This window comes from Engystomops pustulosus, chromosome 6 (genome assembly GCF_040894005.1).
Source record: "Engystomops pustulosus chromosome 6, aEngPut4.maternal, whole genome shotgun sequence".
NCBI classification, from domain to species: Eukaryota; Metazoa; Chordata; class Amphibia; order Anura; family Leptodactylidae; genus Engystomops; species Engystomops pustulosus.
In genome coordinates, this window is record NC_092416.1 from 127,530,368 (window position 1) to 127,552,465 (window position 22,098).

General features: G+C 43.7%; 1 protein-coding gene across 1 annotated transcript; it reads left to right on the top strand.

Moving 5' to 3' along the window:
* The first annotated feature begins 15,219 nt into the window (after window positions 1-15,219).
* On the top strand, window positions 15,220-17,679 carry LOC140066066 (germ cell nuclear acidic protein-like). The gene is made up of 8 exons (XM_072113617.1): window positions 15,220-15,328; window positions 15,665-15,742; window positions 15,862-15,943; window positions 16,049-16,094; window positions 16,240-16,390; window positions 16,503-16,632; window positions 16,725-16,932; window positions 17,178-17,679. The coding sequence occupies exons 1-8, from the start codon at window positions 15,269-15,271 to the stop codon at window positions 17,263-17,265; spliced, it is 843 nt and encodes a 280-aa protein (XP_071969718.1). The 5' UTR covers window positions 15,220-15,268; the 3' UTR covers window positions 17,266-17,679.
* Window positions 17,680-22,098: the final 4,419 nt, after the last annotated feature.

Sequence of the window (22,098 nt, forward strand, 5' to 3'; positions counted from 1 at the left end):
AGTTATTTGTGCGATACAGAGATTTCTGGGCTTTGCTAATTATTACCAGAAATTTATTCCCCATTTCTGCTCAGAACCTCCTTGGCATGTCATTCCTCCTGAACGAATGGTTGTTGCCACTCCAGTGGACCTTTTGGCAGCTTCCTTTTGGCAAGACCTACGTCCGACCTGGTCAAGGATGTACGGGATTTTGTGGGCTCATGCACTTCCTGTGCCCGAAACAAGCTATATCATCTCAAACCAGCTGGTCTTCTCCTGCAGTTACGGATACCCAGCTGCCCGTGGACTTGGGACATAGATCTTCCACCTTCCTCTGGTAATACCGTCATCTGGGTGGTAACAGATTGGTTCTCCAAGATGTCCCATTTTACCTCTGCCAGATCTGCCATCGGCCCCTTTGCCTTGCCAACTTGTTCTTCATCCACATCTGCCGACTACATGGACTTCCTCTGCACATCATCTCAGATCAAGGGGTCCAGTTACTTTCCACATTCTGGCGTTCTTTGTGCAATCAATTACAAATTGAATTAGATTCCTCATCTGCGTATCATCCGCAGTCTAATGTACAAGTGGAGAGAGTAAATCAGACCCTGGGTTGCTATCTACTTCACTTTGTCTCTGCTCAACAAGACAACTGGTCTTCCCTCTTATCTTGGGCAAAATTCTCATATAACTCCTTGGACTCTGAATCTGCCGGGGCTGTCCCCTTCTTTATTGTCTATCGACGACTGCCACGCCCACCTCTCCCTCTGTCTGTACCTTTGGAAGATCCTGCGGTGGAAGAATTGTTTCAAGATCTTAAATCCATCTGGGAGCAAACCCATCGGACTTTGCGGTGTCTGCCGCACAAAATCCAAGCCGATAAGAAGTGAGAAAGTGTGGCTGTCTTCCAGATACGTCCGGCTGAAGATTCCCAGGTACAAGCTTGGTCCTCGTTTCTTGGGTCCATTGAAGGTGCTGAGGCGTATCAATCCCATGGCCTATAAACTGTAACTCCCACCAGGTATACCAAACTCCTTCTATGTCTCTCTTCTGAAGCCAATCATTCTAAACCACTTCTCCCGGCAAGATCCTCCTCCTGATTCTGAGGTTCATTCTTTTGAGATAAAAGAAGTTCTGGACTTGACGGTGAGAGGTATGTGGTTCTTCTTTGTTGACTGGAAGGGGTTCGGGCCTGAGGAGAGGTCTTTGGAGCCCGAGGACAACATCCTGGAGCATAATCTTCTTCAGAGGTTCCTTAAAACCAAGAAGAGGGGGAGGCCGAAGGGGAAGGGTACTGTCACGAGTGCCCTTGCGACCCATGTCTCGGGTCACAGGTGCACCCATGTGCCTCTCTGTGCCCCTACAGCCCAGTAAGATTTAAAGGGCCAGCACACCGTTAATTGCTCCTGCTCCTGGATGCCTGCGCAAATAAATGGACTGCCTCTTCCTCTGCCCCCTGCCAGATCTTTGTGCCTTGTGCCATTGTGAAAGCTTCCCTATATGCTCATCAAGAAATCTTTCCTATATGCTCCTTGTATTGAAAATTGCTGTTGGGACCCTTTCGTTCCGGACTACATTCATCTGCCGCCTGCCCTGACCTCTTGCGTTGACTTTGATCTTGAACCTCCGCTGCCTGTCTCAACCTCCTACCTGTCCCCGAATACGATTCTGCCTCACGACTCTATACCTCGCCATCACTACGAACAAAGTCATACCTGTGGACCGACTCGGTGGTACCACACCGGAGTAAGGAAACCGGTTGCAACTTAGTTTCTGCTCCCAGGTGCTGGCTTACGTCATCGTCCACTGTGGTTCAGTGGGTCCACTACCCCTGAATCTTGACATTAATCACTTTTTTAGAAAAAAATTTTGCATTGCAAAATGTCCATGTACACTGCCTCTATTCATCTCACTGATCATGTCATCGCCTAGACACTGGTGTTTGAGGCTGCTGCTTTATAACATCAAAAGCTGCTTTTGAGACTAAATGTTATAAACATGAAAATCGGGTAAGAATTGTGCATTTCTCTTTTAAACCCTTGTGAGATCATATTTCTCTCCAGACCCCAACTTGTTCACCTAGATGCCATGTTTTTCACTGTCAGCCATCTCATGATTCAGACACTATTTTGTGTAATCTGTTTAGAGATAGTATTTTTCACTGGCTCTTGTCTTTCTCTGCAGCTCTTGCCTGAAGGTTATGTTTTGATTAGTGGGGGCCTTCACGATACATTTAGTGATAAGACCCTGTTTCCCTGGAGTCTAAGATTTCTAGAAGAAATGATACATAGAGTTCATCAAGATTATTTTGGGGAAAAGCAGCTTTAGGGTGTTTCTGAGAGTTGCGCAAAGTATATTCAAGCCAACCTATAGCATTTCAGTATTTTATCACCTTTTCACGCCCTATTCAAAGGATTTCTGTTTTCTATATACACGACAGCGTACCCTAAATAGAGTGTGATTGTGAGTGCAGCTTATGACCAGGTGTCTGTGTCTTTCTGAGCCTCATCCCAGTACCAGCAGAAATCTTATCCTTCCCTGTAACGATAAATCTGGAGGTCACCTTAAAACTGTAGAAGGGTTGTTGGAGCCTTGGATAAAATCTGTCACAGAAATGGCGCTACTAAAAGTGGACATTTGACCATTGAGGTCACCTCCTCTGGACCGGCCAGTGACCAGAATTGACAAAGAGCACTGTAGGGTAAGCCTACATTTTATTGGCTACCTTGACTGTCACTTCCGGTACACTGACCGGGTGGATTGGGTAAGGTCAATTCCTTGTGTAATATAATGTACTCTGCCTTTAAATGTCCATATACAACAGTGCTCTCACTATAATTGTGGCAAAGAACCACAAGGTGATTGGACAGTGACTGACAGTCTGTAATGTATGTTGAAGCTGTGAGACAGGAAGGAGGAAGTAACCCTTAGTTGTCCACAGTGCCAGAGTGGGAGGTATTCTGTTGGTGATTGTCAGATTATCATAGTGTCTAAAATACTGTTTGACAGGTTGTCAATAAGGGTTGCCCATAGGGATATAGAGCTCAGAAATTTGTGCACGTACAATGGAGACCTGCCCTGGCAACGTGTGCGTTCCACTCCCTTCTGAATGGCCTGGTGGGACTGCAAGAACTGTTTTTTTTTGTACCTGGTGATGTAGAGTAGGGTCTGAAGGACATTGGGGCAGATTTATTTACCCGGTCCATTCGCGATCCAGCGGCGCATTCTCTGCGGTGGATTCAGGTCTTCCGGCAATTCACTAAGGCAGTTCCTCCGACGTCCACCAGGAGTCAATGCTGCGCTGAAGTCCGCCGAGGCTCACCGGAGTTCACGATCCTATTCTTGGTAAAGGTAAGCGCGCGTCCAGCAACAAAAAAACGGTGCAAATCGGAAATATTCGGGTAACACGTCGGGAAACCGGGAATCGGGACCTTAGTAAATGACCCCTATTGACTTGGTGTAGAGTCAGTCTGAAGGACAGCAACTTGGTATAGACTCCTCTGTGAAAGTCTCAGGTGTCTACTTTTCTTGGGGGTCAGTAAAAGGAGATGTTGGCATCCTCTGGGTCTGTGGGGACAGGTTCCTTTGGCAGTTGTATATTGGGCAGTTGTATGATGGGTAGTGGACAGAGTAAATTGAGCCAAAGGCAATGCAGACCCGGGAAGGCAACTCAGTTTGTATCTCACATGAAAGATACACAGGCAGAGGGTTTTACTACTTTTGGAGCTTGAAGAGGGCGATAGGGGCGGAGCTGTGGAATTGTTTTCTAATTGGAATATTGGTATGTCTATCTTATCTCAGAGCACGGACAAGTGCAGTCTTGGAGTATAGAGGAATGAAGTGTGCCTTGCTTATGCCACCTAATGTCACTCTAAGATGGTGTAGATGTTTCCCCTATCCTCCACGTTGAACTTAAAAGGTAAAGCAGAGACCTAAACAGTCAGTGAAAGAATTCTACTGAGAACTGTTTATTGCTTTTGGACACATGGGATCACCTGACTAACATGTAATGTACTTTGCCAGGTTGTTGTATGATGGTCCATGACCTAATGGCCATCAACAAGTGCACTGAGGCAATCACTGCGGTGGTTCATAACCCACACACGCTTCTAGCAGCTGTGCCTGAGAATGCCACATTCTTCATTGTTATTGATTTAGCAAATGCTTTCTTCTCTGTAATCCTCCATGAAAATTGTCAGTACCTGTTTGCCTTTACCAACTTAGTCTTCCAGCATACCTGCTGCAGACTCCCACAAGGGGGGCAAAACTCCCCCAGCCCCAGGACTCCACGGCCTTCGAAGAAGTACTGGCATATTGATTCCCCCCTCACTTGATGTTGTTCTTTTACAGTATGTGTATGGCCTACTGTTATCTGCCCCAACTTTACAGGTTTGCCAGGATGCATCTATTGACCTTATGTGTTTTCTATTGGAAGGGTTGCAAAGCTTCCAGGGACAAACCCAAGTACTGCCAGGAGAAGGTGGTCTTCCTAGGCCACTGATTCTCAGCCATGGACAGACACCTCACAGAGGAAAGAAAGCTGGCAGTATAGAAAAGTGCCCCCTGCCCCGAGGCCCTAAGCCTCTTCACATGTTTCTAGACCTGGCCAACTACTGCAGGTCTAGGATAAGGTCTTCCTGCAGCCTGATGCAGCGCCTTTATGGCTACATTGTCTCTTCCCTATTTGCCCTCAGTCAAGAGGCAATTGATAAATTCCACAGCCTTAAGCTGGCAATACTGCTCTGCCCCGGCCCTAGGCACACCCCACTACACCAAACCTTTTGCTTTGTTTTGCACTGCGTATCTAGGAGAGAGGGGTCCCAAAACTCCTTGTTTGCGTGATGTTGAGGTTTTTTTGTAGATATGACCGATTTGGCGAGCTCTGTGCAGCTCTGTGTGTGCCATATAAATAACGGAATTATTATTCTTATTATTAAATGTCTCCAGGTCTACAGGAGAAGACGGACAGTTCTACACTGGATATGCAATGGTCAGTGGCACACATGAGGTAGTAAAAGCAGAACCACTCTCTCCACACAGGTCAGTGCAGGAGGCGTAGTGGACAGCACTCAAGGAAGCACTACAGCTGGCGGAAGGTAAAAGGGCAAACATCTATACCGACTCTATACACTGCTATGATCCCATATGAAAGGCTAGAGATGTCCTCACTACGGCAGGTACCACTTTAAAGCATGGCACACTGATTAAAGAGCTCATGGATGTTCTCTTACTTCCACAATCGATGATAAAAAAAAAAAGTAAAAGCACACACAAAATTGGTAACCCCACAAGCTGCGGGCAATGATGTGGCTGACAGGGCTGCGAAGTTAGCCGCACAGATGGAACCCAGAGACTGTCCGGTAGTCTCAACGGTGAGTACTGAGCCTGAAAAGTTTAATCCACAGGTGTGGAGGAAAGCTGATTTGCCTATTTTGCCCAGAGCCATTTATCCGGTAGTAAGTCAAATAGCCTAAGGGTACACATACACATCCAAAATGCTAGCACATCCAAAATGCCATTGGTTTCCTCTGGACATTACTACCCCTGTCACTAGACTAGTGGAAGCCTGTCTATGCCCGCCACAAACCAAGTAAAGTCGTAAAGACAACACAGAAGGTGACACCCAAGCCGTTGTATCCCTTAAAGTGACTGCAGATAGATTTTATCCAGCTACCAAAAACTGGTACGTAGGAATATGTGCTTGTGTGCATTGATCTCTTTCCAGGGTGGCCAGAAGCTTTTCCCATGACCAAGACTACTGCAAGAAGTTGGTGAGTGAGATTTTCTGCAGGTTTGGACTCCAAGAGATCATAGAGTCCAATAGTGGAACCCACTTCACTGGACAGGTACTTACTTAAACCCCTTCCCTCCTGGATGTAGAACAGGCACTATACACCCCTTACCACTCCCAAGCCCATGGTAGGGTTGAGAGACTAAACAGCACTTTTAAGTTAAAGTTCCAGAACTCCATGAAAAAACAGGGAAACCATGGCCAAGTGCCTTCCTGCTGCCCTCTATTCAGTTAGGACCACCCTCAATAGAAAGTAAGGAATGTTCCCCTTTGAGGTACTTTTTGAGTGTGCACCCAGACTAGGCTTCTACTTCTCACAGACCCTATAGTTGATGTCATAAACAAAAAAACAATAAGTCATACATTAATTAGTACTCTAGGTAATCTGACAGTAGTTTATACCAGAAAATCCAAAAACCTCTTTAAGAAATCTCAAGAAATACCAAAAAAAAGAAGTAAAGAGGAAGAAAACAAGGCTACACAATAATTAATGAAAAATAGTCATCTTTATTACACATAGAAAGCATAAAAAATATATATAAAATATGATTGCATCACAGGGCGAAATACACAATGCACGGCAGGTAATAGGTCCTAAATAAGTAAAGTAAAAGAGAGTAATACAGATAGGCAGTAAAGTAAGAAGTGTGCAATAGCTACCAAACAATATACGCCCTGAATCACAGAAGAGCAGCACAGCCATTGATGAACAAATAAGCCCCAGAAGGAGTCGAAAATAAAATGGCGCTAAGGTGACAGGAAGAAGGACAAACTATTACCTGGTGTGCAACCCCGACGCGTGTTTCAACCGCAGCAGGTCTTCCCTCCTGGGTGTAGAACAGGCACTATACAGTCATGGCCAAAAGTTTTGAGAATGACACAAATATTATATTTTCACATGATCTGCCGCCCTCTGGTTTTTATGTGTGTTTTTCAGATGTTTTTATCACATACAGAAATGCAAGTGCAATCATATTATTAGTAACAAAAACTTTTATTGACAGAATGAGTTACTGCAGCAAGTCAATATTTGCAGTGTTGACCCTTCTTCTTCAGGACCTCTGCAATTCTCCCTGGCAGCTCTCAATCAACTTCTGGACCAAATCCTGACTAGTAGCGGTCCATTCTTGTACAATCAATGCTTGCATTTTGTCAAAATTTGTTGGTTTTTGTTTGTCCACCCGTCTCTCGATGATTGATCACAAGTTCTCAATGGGATTAAGATCTGGGAGTTTCCAGGCCATGGACCCAAAATCTCTATGTTTTGTTCCCTGAGCCATTTAGTTATCACCTTTGCTTTATGGCAAGGTGTTCCATCATGCTGGAAAAGGCATTGTTGATCACCAAAATGCTCATGGTCGGTTGGGAGAAGTTGCTCTTGGAGGACATCTGGTACCATTCTTTATTCATGGATGTGTTTTTAGGCAAGACTGTGAGAGAGCAGATTCCCTTGGCTGAGAAGCAACCCCACACATGAATGGTTGTAGGATGCTTTACAGTTGGCATGAGGTAAGACTGGCAAGCTCTGCACTGCTGGTAGCCCGATCCCGAAGCTGAAACACTTCCTGAGACAGTCCTGGCGCTTGCTGGTCCTTCTTGGGCACCCTGGAGCCTTTTTGGCAACAATGGAACCTCTCTCCTTGAACTCCTTGATGATGCAATAGATTGTTGACTGAGGTGCAATCTTTCTAGCTGCGATACTGTTCCCTGTTATGCCAGTTTTGTGCAATGATGACTGCACCTGTTTCTTTAGAGATAACCATGGTTAACAGAAGAGAAACAATGATGCCAAGCACCAGCCTCCTTTAAAGTGTCCAGTGGTGTGACTCTTACTTAATCATGACAGATTGATCTCCAGCCCTGTCCTCATCAACACCCACACCTGTGTTAATGGAGCAATCACTGAAACAATCTTAGCTGCTCCTTTTAAGGTAGGCCTGTGTTTTGGGGGAAAAAGTTCATTTTCTAGGCAAATATTGACTTTGCAATTAATTGCTGTTAAGCTGATCACACTTTATAACATTCTGGAGCATATTGCCATTATAAAATCTGATGCAGTAGATTCTGGTGGTAGGGTTGTGATATAAAACGGCACTCTTAAGTTAAAGATCCAGAAGGCCATGGAAGAAACAGGGAAACCATGGCCAAATGCCTTCCTGCTGCCCTCTATTCAGTTAGGACCACCTTCAACAGAAAGACAGGAATGTTCCCCTTTGAGGTACTTTTTGAGTGTGCACCCGGACTAGGCTTCTACTTCCCACAGACCCTATAGTTAAGGTCAAGCTTGTCTCGAGGCTGGGAAGGTGAGTGTGCTGTGATAAAATGTGTGCATCCCTTCCTCGTCATCTCCAAGGATAAATTTGATCAGGCACACAAAGAAAAGGTAGACCTCCAGAATCCCTTGGGATTCTCTAAGAGAGAGAATGTAACCAACAGAGATTTGTGAATTATATCCGAGATGCTTTTGGAGGCATAGCTGAACAGCTGGATGCAACCCCCATCATGGCGTTCCAGAACCGTATGGCTTTGGATATGATCCTTGCTGAGAAAGGAGGAGCCTGTAAGATGGGTGGGAGCAGCTTGTTGCAAGTACATCCTGAATGACACCGCCCCAAAGAAACTGGAGTAGACACTTCACTCTTCACTTTGTGTCCACCATGCCCCAGATGGATGGGCGTTTGGGCAGTAAGAACCACGACAGGAGAAGTGCCCGGAGTGGAGGATGATACAGCCCTGTTGAAGAACCAGCCAGATAACAAACCTGTAAACTAGTATGCAGACCTGTAGCCCTAGAGTAACTGGCCTCTGGGGAATCTGAAGAAGCCTTAAAAAGTCCAGCAGGTGAGTGTTTAGCCCACCAGAAGGTACCTAGAGTTTGAGGAGGTTTCTTGAGGAGGTTACAGGTCATGCAATACTCAAAAGGGTAGAAAGGTGAGAGATATCATTTGCCATATGCCAGATGCCATCTTGTTCACTGTCAACCATTTCATGATTCAGACACCATTTTGTGTAATCTGTTTAGAGATAGTATTTGTCGCTGACTCCACGGTACATTTAATGATTAGACCCTGTTTCCCTTGAATCTAGGATTTCTAGAAGAAATGATACATAGAGTTCATCAATTTTATTTTCAGTATTTTATCACCTTTTCACATCCTATGCAAAGGATTTTTCTATATACACGCTATGCACCATAAATAAAGTGTGATTTTGAGTGCAGCTTATGACCAGGTGTTTGTGTCTTTCTGTGCTTCATCCCGATACTGGCAGTCATCTTATCTTCCCCAATAATGATTTATTTGGAGATCACTTTACATATGTAGAAGTGTTGTTGGAGCCCTAAATAAAAATCTCTAACACCCTTAACAATCAGGCCCCTTTTGGTTATTGCATTTTCATTTTTCACTGCCCACCTTCGCAAATCCCTAACTTTTTTATTTTTCCATATGAGGACTTGTATGAAGACTTGTTTTCTGCATAACAAATTGCACTTTATAGTGACGATATTTAATATCCCATGCGGTGTACTGGGAAGCGAGAAAAAAGGTTGTGAAATTGGAGAAAAAATGGCTTGGATCCTACAGCTTTCATTGAGCGCCCCAAATGACATGTCTGCTTTATTCTCCTGTTCGATAAGATCACAGGGATACCCTGCTCCTTGCATTTCAGCCCGGTCCAGCAAGGGTTACTAGCCTGATGGACAGTTCCCCCAGTGTGCTACTGGAGGAGTGTCCGGGATCGGCCTTATATATCTGCCCATTCCCATCAGACCTTGCTGGTTATTTTAGTCTTGTCTTACCTGTGTATCTAGTTCCGTTTTACCTGTCTCCGTTTGTCTGCCTGTATCTTGACCTGACTTGTATATAACCCGTTTGATCTTGACCTGACCTGTATTTAATCTGCTTGATCTTGACCTGACCTGTGTATATCCCGCCTGTACCTGTATCTTTACCTGACCTGTGATTATCTGCCTGTAGAACTGTATAAATCTGTTGTTTTGTCCCTGTCTCAGTCCTGTGTTTGTATTCTGTGTACCAGTGTGAACACTGGTCTATTACTGTATTCCGGTTACCTGTTCAGTCCTGTGTTGGTTTCTGTGCACCAGTGTGAACACTGGTCTATACCTGTATTCCAGTTACCTGTCCGCTCCACCATCCAGCAGCTGCCAGACGAAGTAAGTTTCCCCTGTCATGTTGTAGGGTCGCTCAGGGACCGTCAGTTAGGTTCCTGATAGTGGTTTCGCCCTTATCAGGGTGGCTCATCTGCCTTAGGCAGGGCCTTAGCCTGCAGGGATGTTGCAGGGTGAGATCGCCACCACTTACCCAGTCTGACAGCTAATGCCAAGCCTGGTTGTGGTTGCGTGGTTGCTGGACAGGTACTGACAGTCACACGCCAGTAAGGGATTAAAAAAAGCCACAAAATGACTTTGCTAGCCCCAAAAATAAAAATGGATATGACTTCATAGGCTGCTACAGTACACGGTATGACCCCTTGGGTGAGGATCTTTTATAGATATGACCACCAGGACTGGGACTTTTTATGGAAATGACCACCAGGACTTGGGTTTTTTTTAATGGATATGGCCAGCATATAGATATAGTGTGTGTATATATATATATATATATATATATATATACACTCACCGGCCACTTTATTAGGTACACCATGCTAGTAACGGGTTGGACACCCTTTTGCCTTCAGAACTGCCTCAATTCTTCGTGGCATAGATTCAACAAGGTGCTGGAAGCATTCCTCAGAGATTTTGGTCCATATTGACATGATGGCATCACACAGTTGCCGCAGATTTGTCGGCTGCACATCCATGATGCGAATCTCCCGTTCCACCACATCCCAAAGATGCTCTATTGGATTGAGATCTGGTGACTGTGGAGGCCATTTGAGTACAGTGAACTCATTGTCATGTTCAAGAAACCAGTCTGAGATGATTCCAGCTTTATGACATGGCGCATTATCCTGCCGAAAGTAGCCAGCAAATGTTGGGTACATTGTGGTCATAAAGGGATGGACATGGTCAGCAACAATACTCAGGTAGGCTATGGCGTTGCAACGATTCTCAATTGGTACCAAGGGGCCCAAAGAGTGCCAAGAAAATATTCCCCACACCATGACACCACCACCACCAGCCTGAACCGTTGATACAAGGCAGGATGGATCCATGCTTTCATGTTGTTGACGCCAAATTCTGACCCTACCATCCGAATGTCGCAGCAGAAATCGAGACTCATCAGACCAGGCAATGTTTTTCCAATCTTCTACTGTCCAATTTCGATGAGCTTGTGCAAATTGTAGCCTCAGTTTCCTGTTCTTAGCTGAAAGGAGTGGCACCCGGTGTGGTCTTCTGCTGCTGTAGCCCATCTGCCTCAAAGTTCGACGTACTGTGCATTCAGAGATGCTCTTCTGCCTACCTTGGTTGTAACGGGTGGCGATTTGAGTCACTGTTGCCTTTCTATCAGCTCGAACCAGTCTGCCCATTCTCCTCTGACCTCTGGCATCAACAAGGCATTTCCGCCCACAGAACTGCCGCTCACTGGATGTTTTTTCTTTTTCGGACCGTTCTCTGTAAACCCTAGAGATGGTTGTGCGTGAAAATCCCAGTAGATCAGCAGTTTCTGAAATACTCAGACCAGCCCTTCTGGCACCAACAACCATGCCACGTTCAAAGGCACTCAAATCACCTTTCTTCCCCATACTGATGCTCGGTTTGAACTGCAGGAGATTGTCTTGACCATGTCTACATGCCTAAATGCACTGAGTTGCCGCCATGTGATTGGGTGATTAGAAATTAAGTGTTAACGAGCAGTTGGACAGGTGTACCTAATAAAGTGGCCGGTGAGTGTATATATATATATATATATATATATATATATATATATATATTGTGAAGAAGCACTCCATATCCAAGCAGGTAAAAGTGAAGAAGAGTTTATTCTAAAACTCGCAATGTTTCGGTGTGTTGCCACCTTTCTCTAGCAATGTGCATTCCATAGTGAACAGGTTTTAATTGCAAATGTAGGAGTGTCTTATCTTTAACTCTTAATGAGCCATGATCACAAATTCATTTTAAAAGCTATTGGAAAATACAATTTATACAATCATGATATGTGCCAAGTAAATATAAAGTGCAAGTGCTAAATGTAATACAAAAAGGATTTGCTGAAAGCCATGAATACAATTATAAAACACAGAGTCACATGACCTAGTTAAGAATCAGGTGGTGCATAAATAAGTGATCGGTACCTGACGTCTCAATGTTTATATCAACATAAATATTCAGAATGTAAGAATCGTGTAGACTGCGCATGACCGGGAACAGTGTTTTGCGCACGTGCATTCTCAGAGTGAGATTGCAGCAGCCATTAGGAGTGAGGGCAGGCCACGCTGTCATAGGCATATAGCTGTATGCAGCAAAATGGTGACAAAACAGACCGACTATACAGTCTTATTGCATGAAAACTACAGCATTAACGGGTCAGTATAGTATTGAAAGATAATAATCATAGTGAAAGGGAACCTACCATCCAGTATGGTTTATACCAGGGGTACCCAAACTGCGGCCTGCGGACGGTTTTGATCCGGCCCCGACACTTGGCATGCCAGCGTCGGTCCCCGCGGCGTTCGACAGTCAGGCAGGAGCCTTCATCCCACCTTGTGGCGGCTGGGGGCCCAATATATGAATTAATTAATCACGAGGGGCAGCATAGAAAAATAATTAATTATGAAGGGAAGCATAGGAAATAATTAATTATGAGGGGAAGTATAGGAAATAATTAATGGTGGGGGGCAGCATATGAAATAATTAATGGTGGGGGGCAGCATATGAAATAATTAATGGTTGGGGCAGCATATGAAATAATTCATTGTGCGGGGCAGCATAGAGAATAATCAATTATGAGGGGCAGTATAGAAAATAATTAATTATGCGGGGTAGTATAGGAAATAATGGTAGGGGGCAGCTTAGGAAATAATTAATGGTGGGGGGGCAGCATAGGAAATAATTAATGGTAGAGGTGCAGCATAGGAAATAATTAATGGTGGGGAGCAGCATATGAAATAATTAATAGTGGGGGCAGCATATGAAATAATTAATGGCGGGGGCAGAATATGAAATAATTAATAGAGGGGAGTAGCATATGAAATAATTAATGGTGGGGGGCGACATAGGAAATAATTAATGATAGGCAGCATATGAAATAATTAATGGTGGGGAGTAGCATATGAAATAATTAACGGTGGGGTGCAGCATATGAAATAATTAATGGTGGGGGCAGCATAGGAAATAATTAATTGTGGGGGGCAGCATAGGAAATAATTAATGGTGGAGGCAGCATAGGACATAATTAATGGTGGAGGGGGGGCAGCATAGGAAATAATTAATGATGGGGGGGCAGCATAGGAAATAATTAATGGTGGGGGTAAAGGAAATAATTAATTATGAGGGGCAGTCTAGTAATTAATGGGGGGGAGGCATATTCAATAATTAATGGAGAGGGGTCCCAGTATATTTAATAATTACTCGGCCCAATTAATTAATTAAGACAATATATAAAATAGTTCACAAGGGGGTGCAGTATATTAAATAATTAATTGGGGGGGCCCAGTGTTTAGGATGCGGGCACATTTACGGCTATTTATTTTTAAACTTTAGTCCGGCCCTCCAACGGTCTGAGAGGGACAGTGAATGGCCCCCGGTCTACACTGACTCTGAAGCGGACCTTAGGTTCACCAGTGTCAGACGCGTGGTGTACTAAAGGTACAACACTCGCCCCGATAAGAATAATAAGTTGCAAGCAAAGGCATCCACATCGACCTCCTGTATATACGGTATTGTGGATCCTCTATGTAAAGAGAGAGGCAATAATAACCCATAGCTTGGGAAAAGACCCAACACTGCATATAAAGAAAAGTCATGAATTAAGCCCAAACTCAAAAAAAGGCAACTGTATTGTGTTAAAAAATCAGAGACGTCAGTTTCTTCAGTGATGGTGACAGTTGCAAAGTGAAAACATTTTCGGAAAAAAAGAAAAGGCATTAATTATGAGAATCTTCTAAATATTATTACATTTTACAAAAAGAAAAAATAAATTAAAAGGAATCAATGTTTATTTACTTTGAAGTGACAGCAACAGGATGACACAAGCAATCTAAGTGCCACTGCCTAAGTTATAGTAAACATTCAGACCATTAGGTCTTAGGGTGTTCAATTCATAAATCCAATGTAATTCTTTCTTAAGTAGCAGTTTTTCTCTGTTGCCACCTCGGCGTAATTGGGGTACATGGTCATTGAGAGTTAATTTTGGTTGTGCCTCAAATGTCCCTCTTCAAAAAAGTGTATTGACACAGGACAATCCTGTCTGTTTTTTCTTATGGAATACCTATGTTGGCAAAACCTGGTCTTAAAGTCCAAGGTTGTTTCACCAACATAAGCAAGTCCACATGAACATTTTCATAAATAAATAACATGATCACTGTTGCAATCCAAAAAGTGTCTTATTTTAAAGGATTTGCCATTATGCATTATGCAGGTTTTCACCTTTAGTCAAATAAGAACAGTTGATACACGACCGACAGGGGAAGCTCCCAGTATGTTTTTTACCCCATAAGCCAGTTTGGGTTGACATCCTTAGAGGGCCTTGGCCCTAATTTATCTTTTAAATTCTTAGTTCTTCTATAGGATAATGGGGGTGGGTTGTAGAATTCCACTATATTCATTGGGTCCCTGTTTAGAATCGGCCAATGTCGCCTGATAATCTTAGCAATTTCTGGACTCATATCTTTATAGGTCGAGACAAATGGTATTCTCATAACTTTATGTGCCTTATTGTTTGATTTCAATAGAGAATTACGATCTCTGGTTACAGCCTTCTTCCTATTTGACTCAATAACCCTGTTTGGGTACCCACGCTTTTTAAATTTATTCTCCATAAGGGACACATTTTTCTCCATAAATTAGGGTTGGCTTGAAATTTTTATCACTCTCAAAAACTGGCTCGATGGTAAGGACTCGAGCATAGGTTTTGGATGACTTTCAAATTTCAACAGGTTATTACTGTCACAAATAAATCAGTAGAAAGACTACCCTCCGTATTACGTACAAGGACATCTAGAGAACTTCCAACCTAGACCACGCCATGGTAAATTTGATATCATCATCAATCATCAATCCAAGAGTTTTGGAATAAACTCTTCTTCACTTTCACCTGCTTGGATTTGGAGTGCATTTTTTGGATTTTACGCATACATGGGTTCCCACCCCGAACTCTGAGGCCTCTGCATATGTACATATATATGTGTACATTGCATGTAGTGTATGTCCCACATCCCTCATAGTAATGTCACAACACCAGTGTTCTAGAACGATGATGTCACAATTTCTAGGGGGGATAAAAGTTATGGTTCCGTCCACACTTAGTGTGGTGATAGAGTTTGTGGAGTTAGTATTTTGCTGATCTGCTAAGCAAAATTGAATACGAAAATATGCCCAAACGTTGCTTTACTATCGAGTCTGATACAGGCAACAGCGACGGCAAAGACCAGGTAAGTGGTGGCCATTATTAATTTTTGTATAGATAATTTCTAGCAAAAAAAGTGTTTTTTTTATCTATTTTACTGTTCAATCAGAACACTATTTTAGTTTCATCCAGTGACCCACATATATAGCTCGTTACACCAGTATCATCCATATTTCTTGTATCACTATCAGATTTATATAATTTGGAATTGATTTTCACTTCCTACTTGATACCTATTAGAATTTGACACTTTTAAAAAAAGGAATTTTGGATCCAAGGTGACCTGTTAAATCACATATTAGAGCCCAGGCTGTGATACAAACTTTAAGTTAAAAATTCTCTTATTTTTATTCCTTCATAGTTACTGGTTAATAAAAAATGCCGTAGGATTTCTGCGTCCGATATAGAGGACAGCAGCAGTGATGAGACCCTCCATCAGGTGAGCGCTCATTTCTCTCATGTATGGTCTGTATCTCAGGTTTTCCGTGTAGATGGAACATTATGTGTTATATTATTATATTAACCTAAAGGTTTGCTTTTTATGTTTTGTTCTTCTAGTTTCATCCACTTCCAAGGTCTCTGAGGAGCCTTGAAGATTATGATGATGGCTCAGGCCCTCATCTGCTCTATATACAGACAGGTATTTCATTATCACTTTTCCCAGTAAAATAAGAAATTAGACTTCTTATTGATTAAAAATCTGAATTCTATAGAAATAAATGATGATATTTGTCCTATTTTCCAGAGCCAAGTTCTCCCCGGTTTAGTTTTGTGGATATTGAGACAGCAAGGTAATTTATTTCTATATCAACCACGCTTTATAATTCATGTTATCTGCTCACTAGGTGGCAGTATTATATGTTGCTTGTCTTCTTAGTTTGTGTTACATGTTGTATGCTCTTTACATTATTAATGTTTGATCTTCTATAATTCTAGTAACAGGAGATCAGAGCGTCCCACCAATAATGATTTCTTGAAAAATCTGTCTTCTCCAATATCCAAATTCGTGACCAACTTCCGTGGGAACAGACAGGAGCTTACAAGACGTCTGTACAAATTTTATAACAGAACTGTCTTTGAGAACCAGGTATACATTGTAATATAGAGCCCAGTACAGGGTGAAATGTGGACATAGTGAATGGTGGGCCAATGTTTCCTGTATCTCTGTCATTTCTATATTTTCTCCTTCTGTCCTGTAGCTTCCTGCATCCATGGATATCAGCTGGAATAAAAGGCTGCGAAGAACATCTGGTCGCACCGGATACCAGCTGAATAATGGAGAGCGCGAAGCCTTCATACAGTTATCGGATAAAGTCTGTGATTCTGCCGGTAGGTCTCACATCAGGTAGAAGTTAGAGAATTGCTGTATTCTTCCATGTGTCTTTAAAAATGACTATAAGTAACGTCTCCTCTTTCTGCAGAACGACTTCGAGACACTTTGATCCATGAACTGTGTCATGCTGCGTGCTGGATCCTAGATGGAGAAGTGGAGCCTGGCCATGGCTGGCTGTGGGAATCGTACTGCGAGAGAGTGGCACAGATTCTCCATGATCTTCCACCCATCACAGCGTACCACAACTATAAGATCCACTACACCGTGATCTACCAGTGCACAGCGTGCCAAGCCAGGTAACTGCCAACTTTATGCCACCTTATTACATTTACTATTGACATACTGGTGGGCAGTTCTGGGATGGTGTTCATCTATCTCAGGCCTCTGGTGCTATTTTTCGAATACATATAATGTGTTAGTTACTACCGCGACTTCCTTTTCTGTCAGTGGTTTCTGCAGTTATACATGTTGTGGATTTATAATTGATTTTGGACATGTTTTTTTTAACGATTTGTTTTTTATTTGATCTTTGCCTCTTTAGTTATGGACGATGGACGGCCTCTTTAGACACTGAGAAGTATTGCTGTGGTTACTGTAAGAACCGGCTGGTTCTTATAAACCCCACCTGAAAACCTCCATCAGTGACCATCAGGCTCTATCATCAGCCAGAGCACAGACTTAGCCAAGAAGGCAGCACATGAAGAAGTCATCAAGACCTGTGGTATTTTCCACCAAGACGTCTTCTAATCCATCCTAGGGCAGCACAGAGGCTCAGTGGTTAGCACTGTGGCCTTGCAGCAGCTGGGTCCAGAAAGCTCATGGACAGCGCTGCATGGAGTTTGTATATTCTTCCTGTGTTTGCGTGGGTTTCCTCCGGGCACTCCGGTTTCCTCCCACATCACAAAAATATACTGATAGGTTAATTGGCTTCCCTCCAAATTGTCCCAAACATTAATGATGGTCCTCCCTGCACAACACCAACATCAGCAGCAGGAGATGGATCCATCATAAAATAAAACATACATTTGATTATTTTAAATACATTTGATGATTTCTGTCATTCATTATACAGATCATTCACTGCAATATGTGTCCATAGAGCTATAGGCTAGAAGAGACAAAGCTGTTCTTCAGCATCTGAGGTGTTCATTATAAAGGTATCATGTAAAACAAATGTGTTGTACAAGAGCAAGATTTATGACATTTACATCCTCTTTAAATTTAAGTTAAAGTTAAATGCAGGGTTTGTTGGATGTTGCCATGTGAGAAAGAAGTAGTCCACAGCCCAACTTCAAAAATACTGCATCTGTGTAATGGCAGGACTCAGACAAGGACAGTGAGCCCTGACACTGAGACCCCCAATCTGTCCCTACCTACTTATTGGGTCCTCCCTAAACAGAGGCCAATAACTGGGCGACGTTCCCTCCCTGGGTAAGGTGTGAACATGTAACAATACTGACAAAAAAAACCACAATAAGGCGAGGTAAACAATTCGAGTCGGCAACAGCTGGAAATATAAATAACCAAAACACAATCTGAATAGACTAGTCAATAAACATGCAAGAATTCAGACACCAGAAATACAAGAGAGCTAGAAACAAAGCAAGATAGCAGTTTGACCAGCAAGGAGTCAAAGCTAACCTGGACACTTATAGGGAACTCAGCCCTGCCACAGGTTGTAGGAGTAAGCAATTACAGATCCACAGAGTTAACTCTTGCAAGGACAGAATCAATGAGGGGAATGGCAGACATCAGGTCAGACAGCCAGATAACCTAGTTCAGACTGCCGGATGATGAAAAACTCAATGGGGCAGATTTACTTACCCGGCCCATTCGCGATCCAGCAGCTCGTTCTGTGCGGTGGATTCGGATCCGGCCGGGATTCACTAAGGTAGTTCCCCCGACGTCCACCAGGTGGCGCTGCTGCGCTAAAGTTCCCCGAGGCCTGCCGGAATGCCCTGAAGTTCACCGGCCTATACCTGGTGAAGGTAAGACACTTTTTTTTTTTTTTAAATGCGGCAGTTTTTTCGAATCCGTCGGGTTTTCGTTCGGCCACGCCCCCCGATTTCCGTCACGTGCATGCCAGCGCCGATGCGCCACAATCCGATCGCATGCGCCAAAATCCCGGGGCAATACAGGGAAAATCGTCGCAAATCGGAAATATTCGGGTAACACGTCGGGAAAACTCGAATCGGGCCCTTAGTAAATGACCCCCAGTGTCTCCTAATTCTACCAGCACGGTTAGAGGAGACAGCAGGCACAGACATCACAATCTGTGTATACACACCACAGGTTAGTTTAAAGGAGTGAACACGTGGCGCCTGATGCTAGATGTAATGGGAAGATTGATGGTGAACTGGTGGAATAGGTTAGTAGTGAATCTGGCGGGCTGCAGTGTCTCCCGTGACCCACAGTAGGACACTGGCGGTGTAAGGAACAATAGAAAAGTAGGTGCACAGGCATATAGGTGCACGCTGCCCCTAGAGCTAAAATGTAACAGTAAAGTCCCAAGATGTGTGTTAAAGGCTTTATTTTTATGGACGACGTGTTTCGAGGACGAATTGTCCCCTTCCTCAGGTCCAAAAGCAACATACACTGGATGCAATGTAGAGACTCACATATATGCTCGGCTGGGGTGGGATCTAATAGACCTAGTCCTGTGGTCTTGGATAAAATGCCTTAACCCCTTCCCGATGGGTCCCGGTGCATGGAGAGGGCTCGCGGGCCCCTTTTTTTTATGGCAAAATAAAAAAAAAAATTTTGTACAGGAGGTTTTAATTTTTTTAAATGTATGAGAACATTATAAAATCTATACAAATTTGGTATCTACGTAATCGTAGTAACCCAAAGAATAAAGTAGACCTGTCATTTGGGGCAGACAGTGAAAGCTGTAAAATCCAAGCCCACAAGAAAACGTTGCAAATGTGTTTTTTCACCATTTTCACTGCAAATGGAATTTTTTTCCCGCTTCCCAGTGCGGACCATGGAATATTAAATACCGTCACTACGAAGTGCAATTTATTACGCAGAAAATAAGCCATCACAGAGCTCTTTATGTGGAAAAATAAAAAAGTTATAGATTTTTGAAGGTGGGGAGTGAAAAATGGAAGTGAAAAAACTAAAAAAGGCCAAGTCGTTAAGGGGTTAAGTAGTGGGTGAGCCGGTTATAAGGGCTGCGGCACTGTAGTGAGGCAGGAGAGAGGCAGATCGCTGGTGGAATATGGGGTGTGAGTCTTGCTGCACGCTGGAGTATCTAGGGGTTTTTATATAGACAGTGCCTTAGGTGTTACAATGAATGGCTTCTGACTTGACACCTTGGTGTGGGCTCACAAGTTTCCACTTTCACACAAACAGCGGATACACTTCTGTATCCACTTCGGGATTCCCTGCCAGGTATTTGCATCTTCAGTGTGTGATAAGACACTTACAGCACTGGAAAAAAAAACACAGTGTAATACTATGTGTTTAACCCCATCTCACCAATGCCCTTTTTCAGATTTGTGTTTCCATTGTTTGCTCTCCTTCTTTAAAAACCCATAACTTTTTTAATTTTCTGTGTACAGAGCTGTTTTCTGCGTATCAAATTTTACTTCCTAGTGGCGGTATTCAATATCCCATGCTCTGTACAGCAAATTGGGAAAACAATTCCAAATGTGGCAAAACTGCCAAAAAAATGCATTTGCACCATTTTCTTGTGGGCTTGTTTTTTACGGATTTCATTTTACATTCTACTTTATTCTGTGGGTTGCTTTAATCATTGAGGGTACCAAATTTATAAGTTTTAATAAATTCAAAAATATGAAAACGTTTGTAGGAAAAATATTCTTTGTTTTGCCATTTTCTGATGCTTGACAGATCTTTGTTCCTCATGCCATTGAGAAAACTTTCCTATATACTCCTTGCCTGTATTGAGATTTCCTGTGACCCCAGTTCCTTTTCTGGCTATGTTCATCTGCTGCCTGTCCTAACCTCTTGTTTTGCCTTTCACCTTGATCCTGTGCTGCCTGTCTGTGCTGCCTACCTCGCCTTGATCTAGCGGCACCACGACGCAACAAGTCCACCCTGCTTTGCAGCGGGCTCTGGTGAATACCAGGTGCCACTTGGACTCCCAGGTGTCGGCTTATGTCATCGTCCGCGGTGGTTCAGTGGATCCACAACTCACTGAATCCTGATCAGATCAGACCAAGGTTCCGCAGTCCCAGCAGATTGCCATGCAGGGCCGGCAACTTGATCAGCTAACCTCCGTCTTGCAGCAATTCTTGGCTACCCAGCAGCGCCCAGTTCCTACGGTATCTCCCGCTATGGCAGCTACATTAACCACTGCTAAACCCAGACTGCGACTATCCATGACTTCTAAATATGACAGAGATGCCAAGAAATGCAGGGAAATCTTCACCCAGTGTTCCTTGCACATGGAACTGATGTCTTCACAGTTCACCACAGAATGGTCCAAGGTGGTGTTTGTGGTCAGCCTTCTCTCTGGGAAAGCCCTGGCATGGGCCACCCCTCTATGGGACAGGAATGACCCGGTCATAGCTAATATCACCGTATTCCTTGCAGAAATCCGGTCCGCCTTTGAACTTGCGCCAAGGGGACTTTTCTGTTGGTGACTATGCGGTGCAGTTTCGTACTCTTGCTTCCAAACTCTCCTGGAATGAAGCGGCCTTGATCAATACCTTTAAAAAAGGGATGTCTGATCAGAGGCCCTGTTTGCACAGGACCTGCAGTCTTCCCTAAGTTCCCTGATTTTTCTGGACACCCGGATTGACATCCACTTCTTTGAACGCTTCGAAGAACAGCTAGCTGAACTAGTGCAAGCCAGACTCCAATGACCCTGTTTGGCTCCAGTCTTCCAAAGGCTCCCTCTGCTGCCCTCTGGGTCTGTTACCGAGGTGCCCATGTAGGTGGATAAAACCCGGCTAAGACCCCAAGAGTGCTCCAGACAAAGACAGGGCAAGCTCTGCATCTATTGTTCCAGCCGGGAACACTTTCTCCAGACTTGTCCAGTTCTGCCTTAGGATCCAGGAAAACGCACGCACCTTGGGTTCTTGGGAGAATCGCCCCTAGATGAGAGCAAACCTTGACCAAGTTCTATTCCAGAAAGAGACTGTCCTTCTATGTGCTTCCCTGTTCCACATCCTCTGTTTTATTGGGCCTTCCATGGTTGCCTGGGCACATTATCCCCGCAGATTTGAGTTTACCCACTCTCCATGCCCGAAACCAAAGCCATGTCGGCCTACCTCAAGGAGAATTAACACAAGGGATTTATCTGCAAGTATTCTTCTTCTGCTAGTCCTGGTTTCTTCTTTGTGTCCCAGAAAGACGGTTCTCTCTGTCCCTGCATTGACGATCATGGTCTTAATAAAGTTACGGTGAAGAACCGGTACCCGCTACCCCTGATCACGGAACTCTTTAACCACCTGGTCTTCACGAAATTGGATCTTCAGGAGTCATATAATCTT